General features: G+C 46.2%; 1 protein-coding gene across 3 annotated transcripts in view; it reads left to right on the top strand.

The window, feature by feature from the left end:
- LOC106656343 (zinc finger protein chinmo) overlaps window positions 1–27,167 on the top strand; it is a 72,699-nt gene that overhangs the window by 37,801 nt on the left and 7,731 nt on the right. For 2 of the 3 annotated variants that reach the window (XM_014377289.2, XM_023460143.1), the window contains exons 3-7: window positions 10,195–10,415; window positions 10,512–11,050; window positions 12,082–12,353; window positions 13,508–13,801; window positions 22,870–22,959. In XM_014377289.2, the coding sequence (XP_014232775.1) occupies window positions 10,195–10,415; window positions 10,512–11,050; window positions 12,082–12,353; window positions 13,508–13,801; window positions 22,870–22,959 (1,416 nt within the window). The remainder of the gene's footprint in view (window positions 1–10,194; window positions 10,416–10,511; window positions 11,051–12,081; window positions 12,354–13,507; window positions 13,802–22,869; window positions 22,960–27,167) is intronic. The other variant, XM_023460144.1, reaches the window with a different exon arrangement.

The raw sequence follows: 27,167 nt of genomic DNA, 5'->3' as shown, positions 1-27,167 counted from the left end.
ATGCTACTCGCCTCATTGCTCGCGCGCCACGCGGCCAATGTAATAATTATACTTCCTGCTCTATCTGTGTGTGTGTGTCTGTGCGTTTGTAACCCATGAGTTTGACACGCGCTATTTTATGCAAACGAGTTTGTTGGTCCGTCTCTGTCTCTCTGTCTGTGTGTATGAGCTTGCACACGCGCCACGCGAGACCAGCATACGTACCTATAACAACGCTGACGCACATTATTCCAGAGAAAAATAGAGAACGACGACGGCGAAAAACAAGCCAAGTATATTCTTTCGCGGAAGCATAGCTGTGTTGTTGTGCTGTTGTGACCGGTGGGCCCTATATGTATAGGCCCCCCCGACCGACAATAATTGCCCGGTGAGATGACACTTGTATTATACGCGCGCGCCATGCCATCCGAGTCGATTGGCCTTCGTGGCCGCAGCCCAGGACCTATTATACCCGAATCGCGAGGAGAAGATGAAGAAGGAGGAGGAGGTAGTAAAGGAGAAACCAAAAGAGGAAAAAAACCGGGCTCAGGAAACGCGTGCGGGTGCATGCGGTACGTATAAAACGTAATGAATTCGCAGCATTTTTATTGCGCAACTAATGCGCCGCGCCGTGGACCAGCCGGCAGCAGCGGCTTCGGCTCCCTTTTGCTTTGCTTTGCGCGTTCGAAGCCCGCTAAATTTACGCCTAAGAAAAGGAGGAAGAATTGACAGATAGAAGCAGCAAAACAGGCCACCCCCATCTCTCTCTCTCTCTTTCTCGACTACTCGACTCTTTCTCGTGCAGCACGCGCGCGTACACATACGCACACACATATGAGTATAGCGTTAAGCTGTATGTATACTACACTCGAATAAAGAAGAGATGGGCTTTTTCGATCCGAGCTTATACACATTATATATAGGCCGCAAAACAGAGAGAGAGAGAGAGAGAAACAGTGAGAACCGGTTGGCTTCGTAGGCTTTCTCTCTAGGAGCAATGCTATACAGAATGCGAATATTTTTGCTGCGTTGCTGCTGCTGCTGCTGCTGCTGCTGCTGCGTTATACTACCACCACTGCTGTTCCCTATCCTGGATTTTTCGACTTTCGCATTCGCAGAATTTGATGATTAATTCGTAGGCTTTTACTTATGTAGCACGCGCGCGCGCCGTAATGGCGCATCAGCAGCAGCTGTTTTATTATTTCCTCTTAAAAGCCTATACAATATTGGCGATGCGCGTATATGCGTATGCGTATGCGCGTGTATATGTGTGCCATGCGTTTTACTCGTGCGCAGCTCGAGCTAAGCTTACATAAAGAAATATTTCTCGATGATTCTCTCGCTCGCTCGTTCGCTTTTTTCTCTCTCTCCTCTTTTCGGTGCAATTCGGCTTGCCTAGCGAGTTTAACGAACTGTGTTGTGTCATTAGCATAATATACTGCGCGCACACATATAGATGTGACGAGAGATAGAGAGAATCGACCGGTAAAAATCGATGACTCGAACGATCAAAAATTATTTTTATTTCCTTGTGCCATTTCGGTGATGGATTTCTCTTTGTGAGTTTGCCTCTTCTACTGCTGCTGCTGCGTTATTAAGATTTCGACTTGCGGTCGATAATGATCCACATATGCGATCGTATTTACGCGTGCACGAACTACTACATGAGAACAAAAAGAAAAAGGGAGAGAGAGCAGAAAAAAATCAATACTTTATCGAGCTTATCGAACCGATGCAGACTTTTTGGAAATAATATGCTATATATAGTGCGTCGTGCGTTATAATATCAGCGCTCGAGCGATACGACACGTTGCAAGCACGCCCTTTTTTTTCTCCGTTTTTCGTCGCCTATAGCCCATATAATAGCTCGCTAGAGTTCGATGACTCCTTGGCACTAGCATCAGCGGCAACAACAGCAGCGGCGCGTGGAAATTCGACTTGTTGTGTTCTTGGCGCTATTACGGGCTGACGCGCGATGCGTCACTCACGCGGGCACTCGACTTTACTACACGCGCTCGCTCGAGCTTAGAGAGAACGAAAATAAAAATATTTTAAAAACGCATTTACCCGCGTAGAGCAGCGTCACAACTCAAACTAGCGCATTCTCTTTTATATATAGCTTCAGGGAAGCAGTATACAGGGGTCGATCCGAGGAGCCGAGAGCTTTTCGATATAGGCGCAGGTTACGCACACGCGCACATATATATTTTATTATATGGCTTAATACCAGGTATCGAGCCAAGGACGCAAGGGAGAGAAAACGCGCGTAGAAAAGAAGAAAGAACGATGCTGCGCTGCGAGTCTAGGAATACGAGATACAGAAAGAGAGAGAGAAAGGTGAGAGTGCGTTGACTTTTTCGAGTCATGTGTGCGGGGCCTAGTTTGCGCAATCTTGCTCGGACGCGCATGTAAAACTGCTTTACCTGCTCTGCGCTCCTTATGCTATGATGGGATTTGGAAATTTTTGACATTGCACAAGAGAGCTCGTATAATGGCAGCAGCTTTTCTCTTGATTCGCTGCAATACGTGGCTCCAAATCGTCGTTACATGTGTGTCGCTGCGGATCGCGATTATTTCACATACGCTATCTGCGCGTCGCACACATACACGCGTACAAATTGGCATATCGCAGTTTTAAGTTCGTGCTTTATAACGGCCGTCGTCGCCTGCACAGGAAACCCCGTGCCCCCGAGAAGTCAGTCGCGCGGCGGCATATATACAGTATAAGAATTACGTCACACACACACACGGCCCACGAAATGCAAACATCCGTTCGCGCGGCTCGTGATGAATCTTCGCTCGAGCGCTCGTATATGATTCTTTTGCCGAGAGAGAGCAAAAAAAAAAAAAAAGAAACGGCGCATTTTAGGAGAGCCAAGCGCAGTTGGTTTCTCCTTCGCCGGGGCTCGGGATGGTTTCGCACAGCACAGCACGCGTATATAGCTCCGGGCGCTTCTTGCGGCTTCGTGTGTCTTTTTTCCGAAATATAGATACACCGCGCCGGTGGCCGTGTATGTGCGCCTTGATTCTAGGGAATCCACCTTTAAGTCTACGCGCATCATCCTCTCATCCTATACGGGCATTAAAATTGCGAATTTATTTCGGAAAAAAAATGAAACGCTGCCATGCGAGCGCATAAAGATGGCCTCGTAAAAATCAATGCCACGAGCGCTGCTCTCACTCGCTTACACTTACATAAAAACTCTCGAGTTCACATACGCGACGCTACGAATGTATGCCATGTATGAAATTCGCTTAATGTACGCGCAGCTGGTTCGCTCCCGAAGATCGGCGGGCCGCAGCCGCATTTTGCGCGATTAAAAAATCGCGCGCCGATGAATTTTAGAAATTCACCGTGTAGAAAAAAAAGTAACCGCATGATCGCGTATATCGAATTCGCAAGGCGCAGCAGCAGCAGTCTGCGCAAAAACACATTAGCAAGATGCCCGAATGATTCGAATATTCATGTAATATTTTATATGCCTTTGTAACGGTACACCGCGATCTTGTATGAAAATGCGCCGCCGCTGCTCCGGCAGCGCCGTTGAAGTCCAATGGAGCAGTAATGAATGTAGTATAATTTAGCGAACGTCGTGTAGCATTTTTACGAATTTCGCTTTCTTTAATGATATTCGCAGCGGCAGCAGCTCCGATTTATAATGCGCGCCTCGGCACACACATACGCTCAAATCTGGATCTCCTTCTTCATAATATACACATATAAAATACAAATCCCATGTATATTCGTGACCTTGCAAGCAGCTAGAGTTGTGGTTCAATGACCGGCTTCATATATAGAATATATATATAGCGCAATAGATATCGTTCCTGCGTGTAGATACATGAACGGGGCCCGAATACACGATGGTCTTCGCACTATACAGGCTGCACGCTTAGCGCTATGTCTTTTTTTTTTGCTATACTTCTCTCTGCTAAAGTTTTAATGGTCCAAAGCTACCAATCGCATATCTGGCACTTCCCTAAAGGGAAAATTAATGAGGACGAAAAATACCATGAATGCGTTATTAAGGAAGTGATGGAGGAAATTAGGATTGACATTAAAGTCTATCTCAAAAGGTCGGTGTTCATTGACTCCTGGAAGAATAGGAGATATACTAAATATACTGCTCTAACTGCGCAACTTGTGCGTCGTACTCGCATACCGTTTTTGCCTGCGTTGGATTCGGGACCAGCAAAAAGGAGAGGAGCGCACTCGCAATCGCACAACGACACGCTCTTTGCGCCGGCTCGACTTTTCCTAGCCGATCTTTCGGTTCGTGCGTACGGAGGGGAAGACGAGACTCTCTCGCTCTCTTTCTACGAGCGAGTGCCTGACAATAAGAGACCGATTCACGTTCAATACGGATTCGGGGCTCCGAGCTCTTACTCGCAGAAAGAGATCAAAACGAGAGCTTATATATCATATGTATTTTTGCGTGCGTATGCGGCGATGTATGCTACTATAGCTACATACGCAGAACTCAAGAGCGCACCCACCGACGCGCGTCGCGTCATTTTCCCGTCATTATATATATAACGCGACGCGGTGCTCCATTTATGGCTGTAGAGCTTACTGGGCCTCACAAACTTTTCAAACGCAATGGCACATATGTGTGTATCGTAGGGTCATTGGCCTCGCCTATAGTCGAGCCGCGTGCACGCGTTCGCGTACGTATCTATGAATCGGCGCTCGTACGCGCCTATGCTTATTCCTATATATATTTGCTTTGCAGGCCGAGCTCCGACTTTGGAAGAGAGCGAGAGAGCAGGAGAAGAAAAAAAATATCGAGCGAAAAGATTCTCGAGAGGAGAGCGCATATAGCACACACACACACGACGAGGAGAGCGAGCGTGAAATGCGTGAATAATGACAGCAGCAACAGCGAAACACATTCGCGTTTCTGGGAGGAGCTAACGCTTCGCTTTTCTCCAATCTGCTGTTCCGTTTTACTTTTCGTTATTATTTTGATTTTTTTTTTTTTTTTAATAACTCATGCATATTATTACGTGTATTTTACGCGCGCATAATAATGAGCATTTACGTGTCATTTTGCACTCTCTCTTTCTCTCTGCATTACCATTGGCGAACGCGCGAATTCATTTTTGCTTTCTCCATCGTAAAACGCACGATCCATTTTTGCGGCGCTGTACTACACGTATAGAGCGCGTTTATGCCGATCGGCGTACTCGTGCAGCCTTGCAACACTCGCCGATGTTCTGCAACAGCTGTCGTTGTTTTTGCTTGCCTTTTTTTCTTCTCTCGTATACACGCTATCCTGATGACTCGGGAAGCCGTAGGATAAAAACACGAGAAAATTAAATAAACCGAAAGATTTATGAGTAATCCTGCAGAAAGAGCAGCGGAGCGACCGATTCGAAGACGAATTTCGAAACCTTACAATCGCAATGTATGTATACGCGACGCACACAGTGTATAATGCCACGTAGCTCGCGCGCCGCGCAATTGCATTAATTTTTCCATTCGGCCGCGCAGATTACGCACACATACACACGTACATTTGCTGACATTTCGAGTGCGCGACCCCGGGATCCTTATCTAATTTTCGAGATACTTTTTAGTGCTCCGACCTCTTGTGTGTCGACGAAGCGTGTCAAATGCGATAATGCGATTGATGCCCGCTACGCCGCTTAGATTCCAGATTTATTATTCAGTGCAGAGTAAAAAAAAAAGAAGGAAACGAGAACGAAAAACGCAGAAGAAACGAGAGAGAAAGAGAGGATACAAAAAAAAATACACCTAATTCGCAACGCAATAAAAGACCGATTAAAATGCGCGCTGACAACGACGACGACGACGACGTGTTTGTTGAAGCGGCCATTCAACTCGTGTGCGTTGCTGCTGCTGCTGTTCTTATCGCATCGCGGTTCAGTAATAGCAGCGACAGCAATGCCAGTTGATGTAATATTACCAGAATTCGCATTCAAAAAAATTTTCGAGGCGATTTGCAAGAGCGACTTTGACATACTGATACCGCCGAGCTGAATTAATGCTCGAAAAGCACTGTTTGCTCGACTTAATTATAATGCGAGTTAGCTTTCTGATCAGCGCACCGAGTGAATCGCGGGTCTCTTTATGTACTTGTTGCCTCGCGAGGCACAGCAGTTATACGCATGCAATTTATATTATCTAAGTATATATTGTTCTTGTGCTAAGCAGGCCAAGCGAGCAAGCAAATGGCATAATTTATCGTCGAGTCGGTGTGGCACACGTTTTGTTTTTATCGGTCGATGCCATGCAATCGCGATCTTAATATTCATTTATACGAGCGCACTGCCGCAAGAGGCTTTAAAAATAAACGAATAACGAATTTTTTTCCTCAATGCATTAATGATTTTTTGAATAATTCCGCGCGCTTCATAAAAGCACTGCTTAACGTACAGTGTTCCGTGCATTTTTCGTTCTCGACGCGCTTATTTCTTGCCGATTTTCTCCTCGCGCCAAAAATGTACGAAATGCCGCTGCCAGGATGGACAGACCCGTTACACAAAAGTGAAACTGCGCTCAACTGTGTCTCACTCTCTGTGCTCTTTTACGTACATTTTAATTCGTATTATAATTAAATTTTTTCGAGGCAATCGGATTTGCCCAACGGTGCTGTGTTAATTCTGCGTGCGCCTATTTTCTACTACGCCGAATTCGTGCAAGATTTACACATATTTTTCAACGCGAAAGAACGACGATCGTAAATTCTCGCGCGCACATAATATCGAGAGTGCAATAATATTTTTTTCGAATCGAACCAGGAAAAAAAAAATAAAACGAAACAACAACGAACGAATCTCGATGTACGACGGAAAAATTTCGATGATTATGCAACTTATTATTATTGTATATATTTTTTATTTTTTTCGCGTCGAGTGCCGGCGGCCTGCATTTTTACACTGGCCAGAGCGATCGCGATGTCGAACGGTGGCGGCGGCATTCTCTAGCAAAGCTTTGTACGCGCGCGCGCAGAAGAAGAAGAAAAAAAAGAGAGAACACAACAAAGTATCCGCGCGAATCAAGAGCAGCAGCGAGACTAAGATAAACATGTTTTTGAAGGAATATAATGAATAAAAAAAACGCAACGAGTGCAAAGACAAAATATTTACACCTTTATCTCGCACATATACGCACACACGAAAAAAACAAGAACACAGGTAAAAAAAGTGAATTGTTCGGGATAAACCAGCTCTCGAGTGTGCGTCGAGTGTGTGTGCTCTCTGTATTGAAGTATATTGCAAAAACGCGACTGTATAGGCGATAATAATCAGAAAAGATTAAACTTTGCGATAATGTCAGCTAAACATTCTAAAATGGCATGGTTATAAATATGTGTGTCGCGCGTTCGGTATGTGTCTACACAGTAGCGTTGCAACGTTCTAGCCAATAATAATATCGTGGCGGGCAAAAAAAAAAACGAACTCGATCGCTCGCACACGTATCGCATATTTTGTCTATTATATCGCGTTGCGTATACGACTCTTTGACTCGAAAAATAATTCGTTCGTCTCCAGCATGAGAAGAGCACGGACAAATGCACGTAAGACTCGTCTCGACTCGCAAAGTCGCGAGGATGATCGTTTGCGCGTAATACAAAGGTAGAAAACTGCTGTTGCTACGAGGCACACGAGACAGGTGCAAAGCGTGGTGTACTTGCATTAGTGCTCGTATTGTAGGGTAATGGTACGAATGCGCGCACACCTGGTACGGGTCTATGAGAAATAGACAACAGTGGTAGTAGTGGGTTGCTTTCAATCGAGACGAGATCCCATTGTGGAGTCGACGAATTTCCGTCGTGATCGTGTATAGGGCACTGCACCGACCACAGAACCCAACAAGTCGTTACTCGAACTTTTCTCATTTCTATATAAATTTTTTTTTCCTACAACGCGCACGCGTGGCTTTATAAGCTTAGAACGAATATAATCTCGGTTATCGGTTTTTAGCGCTCGACGCGTACGTGCTACGATTCATGTATCGAGGCATTTAAGCGCTGCACCGCTTCGAGAAATCCATCGTGTATATAATATGGGACCTCGAGAAGTGAATCGATGAAGAAAAAAGTCTCGAGGCGCATTGTGGACGTCGTCACCCTCGCTCGCGCATGCACAAACGCACATACATACACGAGCCTGTGTGTGAAAGGATATGAATGCGGTAGGATCTAGACGCGCATAATGCGACAGCGTATCGCGTTACCGGCGAGCTTCATTTCGTATGCGCGTGTAATACAGGCCTTCTCTAGCAGTATCGTGCATCCTTCGGCAGGACTCGAGACAGCAACAAAAAAATAAAGAGAGAGAAAGAAAATAGTTTCTCATGCACACGGTCAATTATGCGTAGGTACGTACGTACGTATACGCGTCAAGATTTCGTGCGGAGATGGCGCGGGGCGCCCACTTGGAATATAATAATTCACCTTGTGCGCACGTCGCTCTCCCTCGTGCAATGAGGAAAAGGTTCTTGCTAGTCATGGCAGCAGCAGCAGCAGCAGCAGCATATGCGTTACACTACCCGTGAAAGGATTCCCAAGTCCATCCTATATGTACAAATGTGCTGCGCTTATATTCATAAATTGGTTCGCGAGCGCAACGAAATACGGCCCTCCCGCATATAATGCGCCCCATAGACACCCGCACGCACACACACACACATTGCGAATCGTAACCGAGAGAGAGAGAGAGAAAAAAAAGGCAGCGTGAGAAGGCGAAAGTAGGTCACGCATGGTGGCGACCCTAATGTATATATACATTTTATGCGAATAGAGAGAGAGCCGCGCGCGCGTAGGGGACAAAAAAGAAGCCGAAATATATGCGCGCACATTTTTAGCGTTGCTGCTGTTTTGCCGCTGCTACTACTAAGCTGCCGTTGCTGTTGCAAAAACATGGAAATTAAGGCGAATTGTTTTTTTTTTTTCGGAAATTTTTCAATTCGTCATTTCGCATAAGCGTCGCACACAGCAGCAGCAACTCGTGCAGCACAAGAGCTACTAGCGAGCTATTATACAGTCGAGAGTGCAATGACCGCCCGTTTTAACATATCTTTTCCTTAACGCCTGTTTGTATTATTATACGCACGGTATTTTGTGACTATTTTTCAAGCTATGTGCTCGTTCGCTAACTCTGGTGCGAGGCGCGCGTGCGCGTGTATGCGATATTGTGCGTATATTTTTAAAAATATACATACACACACACACATAAAGAGACTTGCAATATGCGTATGGTTCGATGGCATTTTATTTTTAGGATAAAGGTCGCCCAAAAGTTCTTCTCTAGCCCGCCGCGCTGCGCGTGTGTGTAACGGAAAGTTTTTCCTCCGTAGATTCTATGCGTTTTTATAAATGAGATGGGTGTGTGTATATTTTTAGATATATACATATAAGCCGCGGGCACGAGCGTCGTGGTATTATTGAGTACAGTCATCTCGGCTCCACTGCTGTACTTGCAATTTTGTTGAATTATGTGTTTTGATGGCCTTTTCCGGTTTGCTGCAGAGCATAATAAGCGCGAAAATAAAAAAGAAGAGCGCAGAGAGAGAGAGGCCCGCCGCCCGAGACAAAGAGAGAGAAGAAGACGAAGCGGGTTATACCCAGATCTGATCCGTGCCTATGGGCGCGCGCGCGTGCGTAGAAAAAAAATATGCGCGCCTTCGGAGAAGGAGAAAGTAGTGGTAGTAGTAGCAGCAAAAAAAAAGGGAATTTGAATAAACTTCGAATGCTTCTTGACAAAGCTGCAAAAAAAAATGTGTGTGCCTCTCACATGCGTGTAGCACGAGAAAAGAAACGCGAGTTTCTTATACCCTATGCGTATAATATGCATATAAAGGACTTGTACATCGCGATAAAGAAACACAAATCGAATTATCGCGTTGATCTCGCGCGCGCGCGCGATATATGTTTTCTTATTTATTTTCTGTGGCCTGTCGCTTCGCACGAGAAATGTTTAATTAGCCCCGCGTATACGAGAGAGCCTTTTCAATGCAAACTTCCCAGCGCCACTTCGGAGCGAGACCCGAAGAATTGATTATTTTTTTAATGGTACTTTTGAAGCACGCGTGCACGTGTGCACGTGTAAAGGACGTTATCCCGTTACACCGATTTAATTTCAGATTCAGTAGAAAAATAGCTGAAAAACAATGATCTTTATTCATTCGTCAAGTGTGCAAGCTCGAAACCAATCATGGATGTGTTTTTTTTTTCATTTCGGTTGCAGAACAAACGTTCGCGGTACACAGGATCGTTTTGGCAGCATGCAGCTCGTTCTTCATGTCCGTCCTTGAAAAAACGTTTCCGAACTCGCCACACGCCACCGTGATCATCCTGAACGTCAAGCCCGACAACATGAAGGCACTGCTCGAGTTCATGTACTCGGGACAGGTGAACGTGTCCCAGGACACGCTCAAAGAGTTGCTCAAGGACGCAGAGAATCTGCAGGTCAGTGTCGTGACGCGGATCCGCAACGACCACTACAATTCGGGCTTTCTTTTTTAACAAATTCCAAATTCTTATCGTCGCTCATGCTCTTTACAGATAAAAGGACTGTCGGTGATCGATCCGGAAAAGGTGGAAAGGATGGGGCCGGATGAGGTGGCCAGCACCCTGAAGGATTCCAGGCTGCAGCTGTCGACGAGAGGCCCGCTCGGCCTGCACAACAACAACAACTCGCACGAGGACGACCACAACAACGGCCTGTCCCATCATCAGCGTCTGAACCATCTGAGCCAGCAGACGATCATCCTCAACGGGCACCACGGCAGCTCGTCCAGCAGCACCACGCCCTCGAACACGCCGCACAACTCGAGCTCGAGTCCGGGCGCCGACGTGCAACAGCAGCAGCAGCAGCTCGCGGCCAACAACAACGCCGGCCAGAGAAACGACCTCGAGAACGGGGACGGCGGCAGCAGGGCGCAGGCCCTGGCCAAGATGCGCCTCGGCAGCGAGTCGCCCAACGGCCACAACAACCACAGCAGCGCCGGCGGCTCGCCGGCCCTCACCGGCATACCCGGCTACGGCTCGTTCCTCGCCCAGCAGACCATGTTCTACGACAGCCCGCAGAAGAGGCTCATGAGGTGAGTGGAAGCGCGCGAATCCCAACGACAACAGCGTGTTTTTCGCCTTTTATTTTTATTCGTGTGTTTTTATTTTGCCTTCTTTTCGGCCTCCGAAAATTCTGCACGCTCCGCTTGGCTCGTTGTGTCGTAACGCAACGCATCTCTTCGTTCTCTGCTTCTTCTTCGTCGTCTTCTTTTTCTTCTTCTCTCTATGATTCTCTTGTTGTTCGCGGTACCGTTATGTGCGCGATCGGCTCGATGATGCTTCTTTTTTTCTTCGATTCTTCTATTTTTCGCTCTCTTGGGGCCTCGTTCGTCGGAGGCTTTCTTTCTCTCGCAGCTTCGGGTATACGCTGCACGATTTAATAATGTAATAGCAAAGCGCGCCTTTGTCCCGACAGGCCTAGAAGAGAGAGAGAGAGATTCTTTTGCAATCCGGCCTTTCGGCTTTTTATTTTACGACGACGCGACGCGCTCTTTAGTATGTGTGTGCAAGCCAAACCCGATGCGAAATGACCAAGTACAGTTATGTTGCTGCTATTATTATACATATATGTATGCCAATGCTACTGAAGCACACTGCTCTTCTGATGCTTTTGGCCTTGGAATAATACGAACTCATTCGCGATTCATACTTCGGCGCTCTGCGAAGTTCCATATTATAGAGCTGCTGCTGCTGCTGCAATGGTGCCCCGATGATGCGTGTATGTGTGTGTGTCTGTTTGAACAAGTGTCCGTCGTCGTCGTAGCGACGCTTCCACGAAATTCTCTCTCTCGGCTTTGTTATTTGCATCGGGCCTCGTTAAACTGCTCTATCTATCATTCTCTATCTCGCTCGCTATGGGAGCTCTTTCTTTCTGCACAACTGCGCAATTGGAAAAAAAAGAAGAAGAATGAATTAACCGATGCTAGCTTCTGCTTGACGACTAATACCTATGGGTAAAATCGAAAAATACCGTTATGAAAGAAATACCTAAAGAACCATCTTTTTTCGACCCGCCTTCAAGGGATTTCAGTGCAGTTTTTAATGCCTTTAACAACGAATCTAGGAAAAACGGCATCAAGAGCGAGCTCCAGGACATGAGCAACAGGTCGGCGATGATAAACGATGCGAATTATCGTTCCAGCGTGTCGCCGCACCCATCCTCGCACTCCATGTCCATCGATCCCCGCTTCCAATACGTCGCGAATCATCTGTCGCCGCTGGCCGCGGCCTCGCCCCAGCACCATCAGCGCCACTCGCCCAACAATCTCAACTCGCCCGATCGTCATCACGATCGGGATCGCTCGATGGAGCGCGACGACAACAACGCCGCCGAAGGTAAATATACCGGACACAACCATAAACAACCATAATAAACACAAAACACATTTTCATTACATAATCCTGTTAGTATTTGTTGAGATTGTAATGTAAAAATCCTAAACCTACATAAGTACTCGATATGTGTATGTCGCAACTCCAGTCGAAAGTCACGTAGGTCCTGCCTCAACGAAACTGTCAATTTCTACCGAAGAAAAATTCAACGCGCACCCAGGTTCAAAAAAGTCCCAGTAAGCTTGTTCAGCTCTGGAGATTTTTTTGTACCTAATTAAATATATTTATTTTTGTTTTCTTTTTTCTTATAGTATTCATAGTTCGTTGAAAAACAACTAAGAACGAGCCTGCAAGATCGCTGAACAAACCTGTTGGTTTTCAATTGAACGTGAATTATTGAATATTAGTAATTTACGATACAAGTGCCATAACCCATAGGAAAAAATCGCGAAATTCCTGCAAGATTTTCTGCAGAAATCCCGCATTCCTGCAAAAATTCTTGCAGGAATTTCGCGATTTTTTGCCTATGGGAAGTAACACTTTTTTTGGCACGGCGTAGTTCAGGACCCGAGCGCAGCGAGGATGATGCGTGAGAGTAAGTGGGATACGAACGCAGCGGTGCCATAAATGTGAACTTATGCCACACCGTGCTGTAAATGATTGAATACCATATCGTCATCCTGGTGCAGAAAAAGTATCTCGTTTGAATTCCTTGAGGCTAAAAGTAGCTAAGTTCCTATCTTATTATCTTATTAACATAGCATGTTAGGACATTTTACTTCAGAAAATGGTCCAGAGTTTATACATTTCTGCTCCGAGGTGACGATATACTTTTACATCTATTTTCTTGACTTGCCTCAGGTAAAATGTCGTCTTAGTTCATGAAATTCTATAATTCTTGAGCCAACCACAGTAGATTTCTTTTTTTTTTTTTTTTTTTTTTTTTTTTAGACGAAGTCGGTATAACAAAGAGTTACTGCCGCTATAACTGGTTATCAATCGAAACTCCCCTTTTTTATCTTCTCATAAAATAACCAACTCTTTTTAATTTTCATCTCTGGTGACGACACACGACTCGACACACGCACACTCGATCCTCGCTACACAAAATACTAATCGCAAAAAACTATCTCTCTCTCTTCCACCCTCGCCCGCAGATTTAAGCATCAAGCACGAGCCGGAGATCAAGACCGAGATGGAATTGCGAAATCGCCTCTCGACCGAATTGTACAACATGAACGGTCGCGCCGGCAGCAGCTCGGCCGGCCTCTACGACGGCCCCGCGTTTCCGCACAACGGCGAGAGCTCCGCGCACCAGCAGGCGGTCGTCCGCAACCTTATCATGTCGGGCGGCGGCAACATCGCCCTCGACGCGAGCGCGGGCCGGCCCTGCAGCCCGTCCGCATGGAACGCCAAGATCAACAAAGCCGGTACCGTCTCCACACCCGAGGGTGAGTACATCTCTTCTTTTTTTTTTTAACATTTTGCACTTGCATCATCATCATCATCATAGTTTCACTTTTATGTATAACAATACGATATATGTGTGAGGGGGTTCATTTTTTGACATTATAACAAATTCATCCATTGCATGCCACAACGGGTAAATACACGTGCTTCTATCTCTCTCTCTCTCTTTCTCTCTCCTGAGATCACTGAGGTTTCATGTATAAACTACACCCATGTATATAAAGAGAGATGGGCGTCAGAAGCTATAAGTCGGAAAAGCCAACTTCGAGCCTATGTAAGAGAGGGGGGTAATCGAGTCGCTTCTATTACATACCCAAGGCGTGAAACGTTATTATCGCGTGTGCTCGGCCTAGTTTCTCTATACGTAATGTGCACCCCAAGTAAATACAACGTACACAATACTCTACTCCTTGCGTATTATAGCGCACCGGCGCAACATATGGATCGAGTTTATTATTCGACCTTTTTCATCCCGCAAGTCGAGGGTTGTGCATTGTTGTTGTTGTTGTTGCTGTTGTTGCCACCTGCAGTAATTGAGATGCCCTTTTCTAAACTTTTTTCTTCCTCAAAATCGCGCATCTTCCACGAGAACATCGATCGTTGTACATTACACACGTGCGATGCACGTATATAGATCGCGGACGCGTGCCCCCACGTGCTGTGCAGCTGTGCGCGCCGCGCCAACGTTCTCACGTCAATTATATGCTGCTATATATTTTACTCGTCATAATTGTCAACGGCAGGTGAATTCGTGTGCTTTCTTGGAACTCCAAAAAAAAAAAAAAAAAAATGAAGATAAAAGATATAGAGCTCGATAAACAATATATGCACTGCCATGAACGCGCGCGCGCGCCCGTGACGTTCAAGTGTGCGCGATAATATAATCGTGACGCAACGGCACCGTAATGTGCAATAAACAGCGAGTCATAGCGATTACACTGGAACTTGATCAACGCATGTAGGTATAGAGGAATTTTGAAAGTAAAGCTGCTCTTTTGAAGCGGAGCCGCGCATTCTAGGCGCAAGCTGCTGCTGCTGTTGTGGCGGCTGCATCATAAGCGACCGTATATACCGTACGATATTGTAGCTCACGAAGACGGCACTTAGAAGCCGCTCAGGTAAAAAAAAAACGTTTTCATAATCGTTTTTTCTTCCTCCATCTATCGCTTTCTTAGAACCAGGGCGCGCCCAATTTCTCTTTTGTCTAGTTGGGTCTAATTATTCACTTTAATATATGCTCATGCACTCGTGTCATCATATATTTATTTTCTCATTCATAATATTGATTCAATGCTCCGACTTGTGTTTTCATGGAACTATCTTCTTGCTGCTGCATGTGGTAACTAGCTGCTGAGATTTATTTTTCGATAAGTGAAAGCGTCGAGATTTGTCTCTTTCTCTCTCTCTTGCTACGATGTAATGGATGTTTTAAAAATTCCATTTCACGACTGATTCATTATTGATTCATGATGCGTATGAACGCCTCTTCGATGCGCGCAATTGACTCGATTGTTCAATTACCTCAAAGTATAATAAAAATCATGTATTTCCCAGTGAATCTCTGATAATTAGACTGCAAATATCGTTAAAATAAATTCAATATTTACTCGACGCGGCAAAAAACAAATTTATAATCATTATATTCAATGTGCAAATATCTTGAGGACAAATTTCTGATAAATTCGGAGCAAAGGCCGTCGATTTTCACTTCGGGCTGCGAAATATCTTCACGGTCGAGCGCGTAAAGGCGCATTACCAGTCCATCTCAAACGGCAAAAAAAAAAGAAAAACTAAAAAAGAAAACAAAAGAAGCGAGTACGTGGCTTTTACGATAGAAAAAAGGGTCGAGCAAAGAGCAACAGCAGCAGCACCGCATCGTCTTTGCAAATTCCTCGTTGCGGAACGGCAGCCTAGCCAAGAGCGCCAAGGTGTATAAGAGAGAAAAGTTATTTACGATAGACGCGCGCGACTTAACTATGACGAGGCGCTCTTTTGGTATTATATGCTCGTGTGCGTGTTATGTACGTGTGTATGCACAAGCCGCGCATCAAAGTCTCCCGGCTGCTGCTGCTGCGGCTCGCTCAAAGACACTCGGAGCGCAAGTTGCATATAGTCGGCAAAGCGTGAGGAGAGAAAGTACATAGACGGCGGCGAAGGTGTTATGTCGGGGATACACGTAGCCTAGAGAAAAAAAAGCTTTCCACGTGTATATACGTTACTATTATGTATACACGTAAGGTGGGCGCACAAAGACAAACGCTAAACTGCAAGGTAAACGGAGCGTCGCGCGGCTAAGCCAAACCACCCCCCGGTTGCATATAGAGAAGCATCGCCGCGTCGTCGTTTCTTGTGCATTAGCTGGCTTATATATAGCCGGAGACACCTGCCGAAAGCATCGCCATCCGCCCGCGCGTATTCAAGCTTCGTTGGTCAAAATGACGACGACGTGTGCAAGCTTGACAAGATTACGGCCGAGCCGTATATGTTTAAGGGTACAAAGGCGGATCTCTGTCCACACTTACGTCGTCGTCGACGCTGGTCAACTTTATCTTCTTTCTTTTTTTTTTTCGGCAGTTTAAGGCTGCTGCAACTTCGTACATAGCGCTTCTCGCTCGACTGGCCCCGTGCACGTCGTCCTACGTGCGGTCGTATACGTTTACGTGCTCCTCGATGCGTGACTCGCAAAAGCTGCAGCTAGCTATAGTAGCCCGATAATCGCAAGCGTGTGTCTTTTTTTTTCTATTCTTTCTTACGGTTCGACGTTGCAATGGTTCACGCGATTTTACAAGGTATACATGTACGCGATTCGCAATTAGTCCGCTTACCGCTGCTCGGTCTATCGTGCCGTGAAATATTTAAGAAAGCGGAGAGAATTGCGCCGACAAAAAGTTGCAAGTTCGCGTTTTATTGTAATACGCTATGCGCGCGCGCGCGATATACTTTTGCACCGCCGCGAAGCATGCAATTACCCTTGGCTCGTCGAGTCTCGTGGGAGGGACCACCACCACCATCAGCGCACTTCTACGCTCTTCGTCTTTTCGCCGTGAGTATCTTTCGTGTATACGCTGCTGCTGCGTAGTAGTAGTCGACAAACTCGAAGAAAACTTTTATTTTCTCCTTCCTCCCGTGCTTTTACCGTCGCGCGTGCGGGGACAAAGAGACTCGCTCATATATTTTGTACTTTTAATTGTTTATCTTGCGTCGAACTTTTTAGCTGCAGCGAAATTACGTGCGGAGAATTATGAGCTTGCATCACTGTCGTCATCGTCGTCGTTGTTCGTCGCTCGGTTGTTCGTCGTAGAGGTTTTTCGGGGGAGAAAATTACGAAACGTGCATGGCGCGCCGTAATGAATACAGATGATGATGATAATAATAATAATAATAATAAAATGCGAACGTCAGTAGCAGTAGCGGTGATGGTTAACGCGAGCAGAATAGTAATATATAGATATGTAAAGGGAAACGCGATGAAGAAATCGAAACGATTTTTGTTTTTTATTTTATATTTTTTACTTTATGTACGATCGGGGGAGAGTAGCCGCCGCTACGTAGCTGTTGCTGTTTCTGTTTGCAAGAAGCCCATAGAGTTGCATATACGTGCGCGCAAAGGCTATAAATACAGCAATTGAGACGAAACGATATAATAACGCTATATCTAAGTGAATGAATCAATCTGTTGAAATAACGCTTAAATGTGTGTGTGTGTGCGCGCATATAATGTAAAGGGGCACGAAGAAAGATATTGTACATGCGCAGCGCAGCAGCAGCAGCAGCATCAACAGTCCACAACAGCCGATGCGCTTATATATTTTCTAGCTCCCCGATGTATTTATATATCTGTATATTGGCGCACTAAGCTCGAGAGTTGCGAACCTCTTCTCCTTCTTTTTTCTTCTTTTTATTTCGTATACTTGCTTCGTCTTCTTCTTCTTCTTTTTCTCCTTCCTATATGACCGTATAAATAGGTCACGGACGAATTTAATCTTTTCGGGCGCATCGCGCGCGTGTATAATATACTACTACGTCGGAGCGATATATAGAGCGAGAGAGAGATACGAGCAGAGCACTCGAGGAAGCAGCAGCAGCAACAGCAGCATAGCAAAAAAAAAGACAGTCAATCTGCCCGTAATGCGCGTACAGTAGTATATAGTCGTATAGCATCTATAATATTTCTTCTCTCTCCCATATCTCTCTCTCTCTCGTATTTGGCGCGGGTGGCGGCGGGCTGCTGCTGCTGCTACTTTTCTCTGCTCGCGTGTGCAGATGTTAGGCGGGCAGCGGCAGCAACGATTTTATAGTAGTACAGCTAGCAGCACTTTTACGACGAAAATAGAGCCTATGTGTGTACGAGAGACAGAGATGGATGGAAGAGTAGCAGTAGAGGAACCCTTTTTGGGTTTTTGCGTCGTGACTTTTATATACTCCATAAATACGTTATATATGGATACGTGGCCATTCGACGACTGCGCGCTGCACGCAGACACAGAACACACGGTACACACACACACACACATGCATACAAGCAGGCGCGCGCTTTTGGCTTATCGTATTGACTTATCAAGCTATTATGTTCAGTCTCTTTCATTATGATTGTTATTATTGCACGACTACGATGACGACGACGACGACGACGAGGTGTAGTAGCGTACAGCTGGCGAACGCGGCCAGGCTCTAATGCAATATACTTACATATCTATCGCGCACGCATTTATATAATATATACCTACACTCGCGTATAATAAAAGAACAATTAATTAGCCGTGAGTGTGCGTGTGCGGGTATACGCGATGAGTATTTCGTACTTTTTTTTTTGTTATTTCATTTTACTTTATCCAAGAAGTCGACCCCCGCACACGGGAGAGAAAAATCTTGGCTAATCGAATCGTCGCACTTTACCCCTTTTTATAAAAGTGACACATACCACCCCTACCCCTGCCGTAGAGAGCCGGCCGGTCGAGAGCTTGCACAGGCGCGCGCGAGTGTGTGTAAGCTTTTACGCACACATACAGGCACGCGCATCGTCATTGTATTATAACTCCCCACTTCCGTGGCGAGAGAGAGAGAGAGAGAGAAAGCAAAGCAAAAAGAAAAAAATCGAATTAGGCGAGGTAGCGCAGCGCCAGTCCGATAACGCATATGATGTTATATCGGATAGCGTAGGTATCTAGGCAACGAGGACCGGAAGCTCTCTCTCTCTCTCTCGCTCTTTTCTGTCTTGCGCGGCACGCAAAACATGGTCAGAAAAAAGGAGCGAAAGAGAGAGAGAGAGAGAGCCCAGGGCCGAGCGTCCGTGTACGTGCATACGTGAACGTGAAAAATAAAGAGAAAAAGCAAGTCTCTATATACTGAAAGCTCTCCCTTCCCATGTGTGGCGCGCGCGCGCGTTAACTCTCGCATCGCAGCAGCAGCAGCGGCAGGAGCCAGGAGCTAGGAATTTCCGAGCTTTTCCGAGCTATAAAACCAGCAATGCAGCAGCAGCAGAATATCTAGCTTTATGGCGAACTTGACGCGATTCGTCGTTCGGGTGCATCGGCGGCAATCATCCAACCTCTCCGATCCCGAGGCCTGCTTTTTTTTTTTTAATCTTTATTCTCTCTGTCGTCGAGAGATTTCTAGCGTAGAGGGGAGACCAAGTCCTCGCGGAGAACTTTTTTTTTTTTCGTTTACTCTCGTCATCGTGCAAAAATGTTTGTACTCGTTAGAAAAAAAAAGCTGGCGCATGATTTCGACGGAGTGTAAATTTTCATTAAATCAAGCGATTCTCCGGCTGTTTCTCTCTCGCTCTCTCTAAGCTGAATTTCCCTTTTCCGCAGGCTCTGCGTAGTAGTATACGCGCGCGATAGGGACTTTTGGAGGAAAAATCCGCAGCGCGTTTCTCTCTCTCTCTCTCTCTGCCCCTGCGAGCGAGAGCTAGCCGTTTCTCGCACACAGACACGCACGTACATATCCCCCCACGTCGTGCGGGGGCGTAATTAAAATGAATGCATTCGCCGGGTGTTTTTCCTTGCCCATGGCAGTACGCACACACACGTATACGCGTAGAGCAGCTTCGAGCCCTGCTTACTTTGTATGTAGGTATATATATCTGCGCCCACGCATTATTATACCATAGTCATCCCGGTAGTATGTAGGTAGGAAGTGGATATAGTCAGCGGCAGCAGCTACGCGCGTGACGTTCATCTCTCGAGCTTTGAATTTTTCCGCGTGCATCGGCGGCTATGCGGCAACAGCAGCAGCAGCAGCAGCATAGGCAGTCAGGCAGTCAGGCGGGGTTGCCTTCCCTGTATGTTCCACACCCTCCCTCCATCCTCTCTCTCACTCTCTCTCTTGTCTTTCTTTCTTTCTCTCTTTCGTTCGCTCGTTCGTACACATAACGTTATACGCGCTCACGCAGCGGCAGCAGCAGCAGCATACAGCGCAGCTAGCAGCGCACGGTGGTGGTATATACATTCGCTCGCGCTCTCTTTTTTTTTTTGGCCAGACGCAGCACACGCACGCACCCCCGCTTTCGTTGTCAGTATTGATCGCGAGCGAGCCTAGCCTCTCTCTCTCTCGCTTGCTCTCTTATACTTTCCGATATGTGCCCGGACACACTTTTCTATCTCTCTCTCTCACTCCCTCTTCTCTCTCTCTCTCTCTCTTTTCTGTCTATCCGTTCTCTCTTTTGCGCGCGCGCCTAAGCCGAATTAAGCCTCGCACTGCGAGTTTTCGCAGCGTTGCATGTGAGCGTGTGTGAGGCTCTCGCCGCCCATATAGCGTATGCGCTTGCTTCGGTGTACGTGTACGTGTGCGCGCGCGTACGCCGGAGGCAGCGGCAGCAGCAGCAGCCCAGCGTGATATACCGTCTGTAATATTCTGCGATTTACAGGGGCTTTTTAATTTTCGAGCTTTTCCTGACCGTCTCTCTCTCTCTCTCTCTCTCCCCTTACTGACGAGCGGCAGCAACCCTTTTTCCTCGCATGCTTTGGCCGAGGCAGCAGCAGCAGCAGCAGCGCCGGGCGTATATATTTTTTAGCCGCGCCAACGGAGAGAGGCCGGCTTGCTCTTGATGCCTGCTGCCGCTGCTGGTGTGTATATGTACGTATGCGCGCACACGCGAGCTTGTATCGTGCTTTTAGCGTATTTTTACGTACGTGTGTGTATCATACGCTGCTCGTGCGTTGCGCCATGGTGATTAAAGTTTTGAATAATTAATTTGGATGATTTTGCCACTGAGATTGTGCCCGTCGTCTACGCACACATAAATACGATCTATACGCGCGGTTCTTTCGTTCGTTAAGGGATTCTCGCTCGGCCATTATACACACACACGCGCGCGCGCACGAGTTATAAGTCGGAGTGCCGAACGGGGTGTAGGTACGCACGAGTCTGCATTGCGTGCTCGCTCGAGCCGCGGCATTTTTTCGCCTTGATTTATGCGTCATTGCGTTTCTCCTCTCGGAGATGTTATCCAGCGCGCATATTTTCAAATTCTACGAGAAACTAAATTTCGAGCCTCGACGAATAATGCACGACACGGGCAAAATTAATTTCGGACGCGATGAATGCGTATGTCTACGAAAAATTTGGGGACAGGGGGTGGTGCTGGTGCTGGTGCGCGATCGCGTCTCGTGTTGCGAACAATTTTTTCGCCGTCGATGATCGTTGGATGACGATAATTAGCGAGCATCCCTTGCAGCGCACACAAACGCGCGTTCGAAGAAACGATCCTAATGGACTATGAGAGAGAGAAAGAAGGTCGGCGTAAATCTATCGTGTTTCGTATACGTAAAAGCTCGACGCAGGCAGGCACGGGCGAATCTTGCAACAATTATCTACACGCATGCTGTATATTATTACCGTTATAATATACGCAGCCGGGGCATATGTGCAAATGCGATTAGGAAACGCAACTTAACCTCGATAATGTACAGGCCGAAAATTACTCGACACATTCTCCTTAATTATTCAATAAAAACTTCGCCCCTCTTGAACGCGGACCAAGAGAGAGAGAGAGAGAGAGAGAGAGGCCAAGAAAATTATACGCGTCCAAAAATATACTGTTGTTGTTCGAACGACGTTATATTACCTTTTATATACACGGAGAAAGAGAGAGAGAGAGACCCACTCACCCCCGCGAGCGCAATCAGTTGGATGAAATATATTCCCTCCTTTTGTGCATTTTTTGCACACAACTTGTAATAATTCGTGCACGAGCATAATTACAATGTATATTAATACACATCGAGTATTTACGTGTTTACGACGCGACGAATTTATGGTAGGCCCCACACCCCACCCCCCTCGTTAATGTATATTTCGCCTTGGTTGGTCGGTGCGCGCATATTGCCGTGCACGCACCGTTGCAGTATACATGTTAGTTCGACTGCTTGGCCCGAAATTTCTTTCGGTCAAAACGAGCCTTATGTTATATATTTTGCTGTGCCTCGTAATCTTTCCAAGATTCAACGAGCGATTATTTACTTTTTACGACGAAATTTATAGCCGCTAGTACACTTGCTGGTTTGCAGGAGCCAAACGTAAATATGCATTAGGCGGCATCGCGTGTTACGCGTGCTGCTAAAATGCTCTACATTTTTTGTATATAACAAAATTCTGATGTTTGTGATGTCAGTGTCTCCATGTGAATGTCTCATACATGAATATAAGTTTTGTGTCAGTAACAGCAACGACGTTTTTATCAATTTTTTTTTTTTGGTTGTTATTGTTGTTTTTTTATAGAAGGTTCATTGTACGACTTGTTGTCCACGCTTCGTGCGTGGCAACATTTTGCACTTTGGATATAATAATATCAACGCGCTCACTCGGTTAAAAAAAAAAAAAATGCGCGTGCGTCCCTGACGATTACGATTGATCGAATTTTTTTCTTTTTTTTTATAAAATTATTTTTTTAATTATAATTATTATTAAATAAAATAAATGAAGAAAATAAATGAAGAAATCATTAAATAAATTAAATAAAGAAAAAAAATCATTAAAACGTGCGTCACTTTGTATTGTAAAAACCGTGATAAAAATCTCTGAACGGCATATGAAATTTATTTTGCAGGCCGATCGAAAGCACAAGCACTTTTTACGTCTTCCGCAATAGCAGCAGCAGTAGCAGCAGCAGAAGAAGCAACGGCAGAGACAGGCGAAAGTACGCAAAAAATAATAATATTAAACTTTAGGAAATTTAAACAAAAAAAGACAATAGCATAGTTACACGAGGTATGAGCGTGAATGTGTGGTTTGTGTGGGATCTTTTTCGTTCAAATGTCCAACCAAGTGTCATCTCGACTATGGAGTCTTCAGTCATCGTCGCCATCGTCGTGGGGCTGGATTCAACGCATCGTCGTTTTTTTAAAATTACAAAACTGGGATCGATATGGGGGCAACAGCATTATATTTTCATATTAGTAGTTGTCGCATAAACGATTTTCCAATCTATCGTACGAGACTAAATTAATTTCACGGATTACTCCCTTTAAATATTGAACTCGAGTATATTTACGGTAATACGCAATCGAATTCGTTGCGCGATCGACGCGCGGCCCGTACTCGGTTTCGCGACCCTTTGGCTTATTTTTTGACATTTTTTTTTTCACTAGCCATTGGCCCTTAAACGTGCATACACATTGAAAATAAAATGTACATTACGATCTATACGCTTAAATGTAGCCAAAGCCCCGGGTTCGGATGGAATCTCGCGAGTGAATGAAATTAAATGCTTTTTACCATCCCCCTCCCGCTTATATATAGACTGTACACTGCAGAAGCAGCAGCAGAGTAGGCCCTTTAATATACTTCTTCTATTCTCTCTCTCTCTCTATCAAAACCATGGGCTGCGCACTCGTGGTCCTGTGTGACTGTGTGTGTGTGTGTGTGTGTTTTTGCATCGCTTTTTTTTACCCTCGCAATGCTTGGCTGTTTTTTTTCCTTCATCTTGGTTTAATTCGTTCTTGCATTTAATATACAAATATCTATATGTACGTTACGCTGATACGCGCTGCGTCTATAGACACACGGAATTAAACGGCTTTTGGGTGCCGCCGCCCCCGTGGCCTCGGTATAACTGCACGCGAATGCGCTCCGCGAAAGCGTACGGTATTATACACGCGAAAATATGAATAGGACGAGTATAAGGGTAAAGTCCCCATATCTATATACGCGTGTTTGTATTATTTTTTCCTTTTTTTTGCGCGTGCACACACACCGAGAATTGCATTAGTGATGAGTGCAACGAGCGGGACGAAACTCTCCCACCCCCGCATAAATGTAAAGGCTAAAAAGCTCGAATGCGATTTGTACCGCGTCGAGTCGCGACTCTTACACATACGGACTTTCCGCCTCGACTACACACGTACACACGTATGAAGTCGGTACGCCTATTGTTTGCACTCGTGTAATTCAAGTTTGATCCGCTGATAGCCGAGAGAAAGAGAGAAAGAGCGAGAGAGAGAGAGTCACACCGAGCTTTCGTGCGGTGTACTACTACGCGTATTCAGCGCCGTGTACTTGTATTATATACGCCGTGAACTTTTTTAATCAAGCTCGACAAGAGAGATGTGTACAAGTACATATACGCGCGGGGCACAGGGCTAGCTGCCATATTACGCACATACATAGACATAAAAATACATTCGTCGAGTACGCGTACTCGCGAGCTCGTTCTTTCTTTCCTTTACTTCATCTTTCTTTCCTTTTTTTTTTTTCAATTACGCGTAAGTGAAAACGACACTTTTCTTTTTCGGGGGTCGCGGGGCGACGGCAAAGGATATATCCCAATCCAACGCGTCGAGCTCGAGTTTTTTCGCGATAGATACGTCTGCGTAGTTTTTCTCTCTCTCTCTCTCTCTCTCTGCCGGCCGCACTCGTGGCACTTCTATGGCACAGTCGACGATCGACGATGAGTCATTCTCGATTCTTAAATTATGCGACTTGCGCGACCTTGTATTGCATGGCACACACGGCGACGGCTCCCGTGTTGTTGAGCTCGTGCGTGTATACATGTGTTGCGTCAGATATGGTTCGACTCGCATACACACACACTCGCCGATCACGCAAAAATACGCGTGCTTGCACGCGGCGGGGCCATCTTATCGAAAATCGTGTGTGTATAATATTCACACCGCGGTGGATGTGTGTATTATATATTTAGCGCCGCGACGATGGAGTAATAATACATTATATCCCCCCTGCTTGGTATAACGACCAATGTCGTACGCGAGTATTTTTCTGCACGTTCAAACGCGTCAAATTCATTGTTAAAAAAAGCGCGTAATCAAATTATAGCTGCCTTAGTAAATAGAACGTTTGATTTTCGATTTTATAACGTAAATAATAATACCAAACGAGTTAAAATCATTTCGTCGTCGTCCGATCATCGTAAAACTTCTCTAGCTGCGGCGCTCTCGAAGCTATTTTGCGTGCCAGGCAGGAAGGGGACAAAGGTCCAAGAGAGTAGCAGCAGCGCGGAATCGAGCTGCTGCTGCGCTGCCATGAAAATGCTGCAGCACACGGCAGAGGCAAAAAAAAAGAGAGAATTGCGATTCTTCTCCTCCTCGCAAAAGAGAGAGAGAGAGAGAGAGAGAGAGAGAGAGAGAGAGAGAGAGAGAAGTCCCCCCTTTTTTCCGCGCCGGGTTGGTCGGTGCCTTCATTAAAGCTCTCGCTGCGTACACACGCACACACACGTACGAAGCTCCCCCATCGGAGCGCTTTTCCAATCATGCTATCCCTCGAGCGCGAAAAACTCCTCTCTCTCTCTCTTTCTCTCAGCTCCTCATCTCGATTACAAGCCCCTCTGCGTTTGGTTATATTTCCCCTTCGTAGCAGCAGCAGCAGCAGCAGCGAAATCAGGGGGGTTGGTGGCGTCGTTGCAAGTGCGCGCCTTGTGGCTCTACTCTCTATACACGCACAATATATACCTATGTATACATGCAGGCAGGCAGGCAGCAGCAGCATTTTAGTAGTGAGTGCGTGAGTTGCGTCCGGCATCATCATCAGTAGCAGCAGCAGCAGCAATGCGCCGAGCTTTTAGACGCTGTCGCGAGGTCGCGCCACCTGCCAGGATGCAAGCGCACTCTTATCTCGCTTTTTTTTGCTGCCGCCATGCGTATATGGTATGGACTGCTGCCGACCGTCCAGGCGCGCTCGCTCGCTCGTTCGCTTGCTGCTCGCAATCAATACGAAAATTTAATAAACGAGGAGCAACGAGCGAGCGAGCGAGCGAGCCAAAGAGAATGAGACTAGTATATAGGAGAAGTACAAAAGAGAGAAATAAAGAAAAGCCGATGTAGAGTAAAATAAAAAAAATACGCAGCAGCAGCGGCGACGGCAGGCAGTTCGATCGTTGCAGAGGGAGGAAATTGATAATACCGCTGATGCCGCCGCCGCTGCATAGGTAGAGACCGGAAAACGAGAGATGGCTAGAGAGCAGCTCAGCACGACGTGTGCGTGCGTTAAGCTCTTTGCGTTTATTATAACGAATCGATATCCGCGCATGCACATTCATATAGGTAGACGAGGCAAATGACGTTTGAAAGACGAAGAAAAAAAATATCCTCTACGTGCGCCATTGCAGCTCTCTCTCTCTCTCTTTTTTTTTCTCGTTCTTCTCTCTTTTCTTTCTCTTACTCTCTCTCTCTCTACCGGCCATTGGGCGCTTGCAGCAATTTCGCGAGGATAAATTCGATATACTTCAAATTTATCTGCGCTCGCCTCGTACGTATATGTATGCGGGCGCATGAGTTGGCAGTACCTATACACATACAGTAGCAACTTTTACGGCTATCTGCAAAAAGTCACGATGTTTGCGTATACGGCACGCACGAAGGGCAGCGCAGAGGACGTTGGGGCTAGCTAGCTAGGAGCTATATATAGCCTCTGCCACTGCGCTCTCTCTCTCTCTGCAAATTTTTCGGGTATAGATAAGACAGGCCTGTTGGGATCGATTTTCCGAAGGGTTGGCCAGGAGCTGCTGCGCCACCGCTGCCACCCCCGCTGCTGCTGCTGCCTATATAGCTTTTTAGCCCCGTGTGCGTTCGTATACTGCCACACTGCTGCTGCTGCTACATACTGATGGGGTACGTGTGTACGCAGGCAGTTTTAGGGGGAGTCGGAGCATTTGTATGCGTGCGCCACAAGGACGAAGTAGTAGACTGCGCGTGTGGGTGTATGCGGCATCCAAGTCGATGATTGTATGTGGCTTAAAAAAAAAAAAAAAAAGAATTGCGGCCGACCGATGACGCCTGTCGCTGATTCTGCCGGAAACACGAGACGATCTTTGATTGGTTCTCGCGCGCTTTTCGCTCTTTGCTTTGCTTTCCTATGGGTTTCAATTACATACACATACGTATACGCGCCACT

This window comes from Trichogramma pretiosum, unplaced genomic scaffold (genome assembly GCF_000599845.2).
Source record: "Trichogramma pretiosum strain Unisexual culture from Peru unplaced genomic scaffold, Tpre_2.0 scaffold40, whole genome shotgun sequence".
NCBI lineage: Eukaryota > Metazoa > Arthropoda > Insecta > Hymenoptera > Trichogrammatidae > Trichogramma > Trichogramma pretiosum.
The sequence above is the reverse complement of the archived record's forward strand: the minus strand, read 5'-3'. Positions and strand labels throughout refer to the sequence as shown.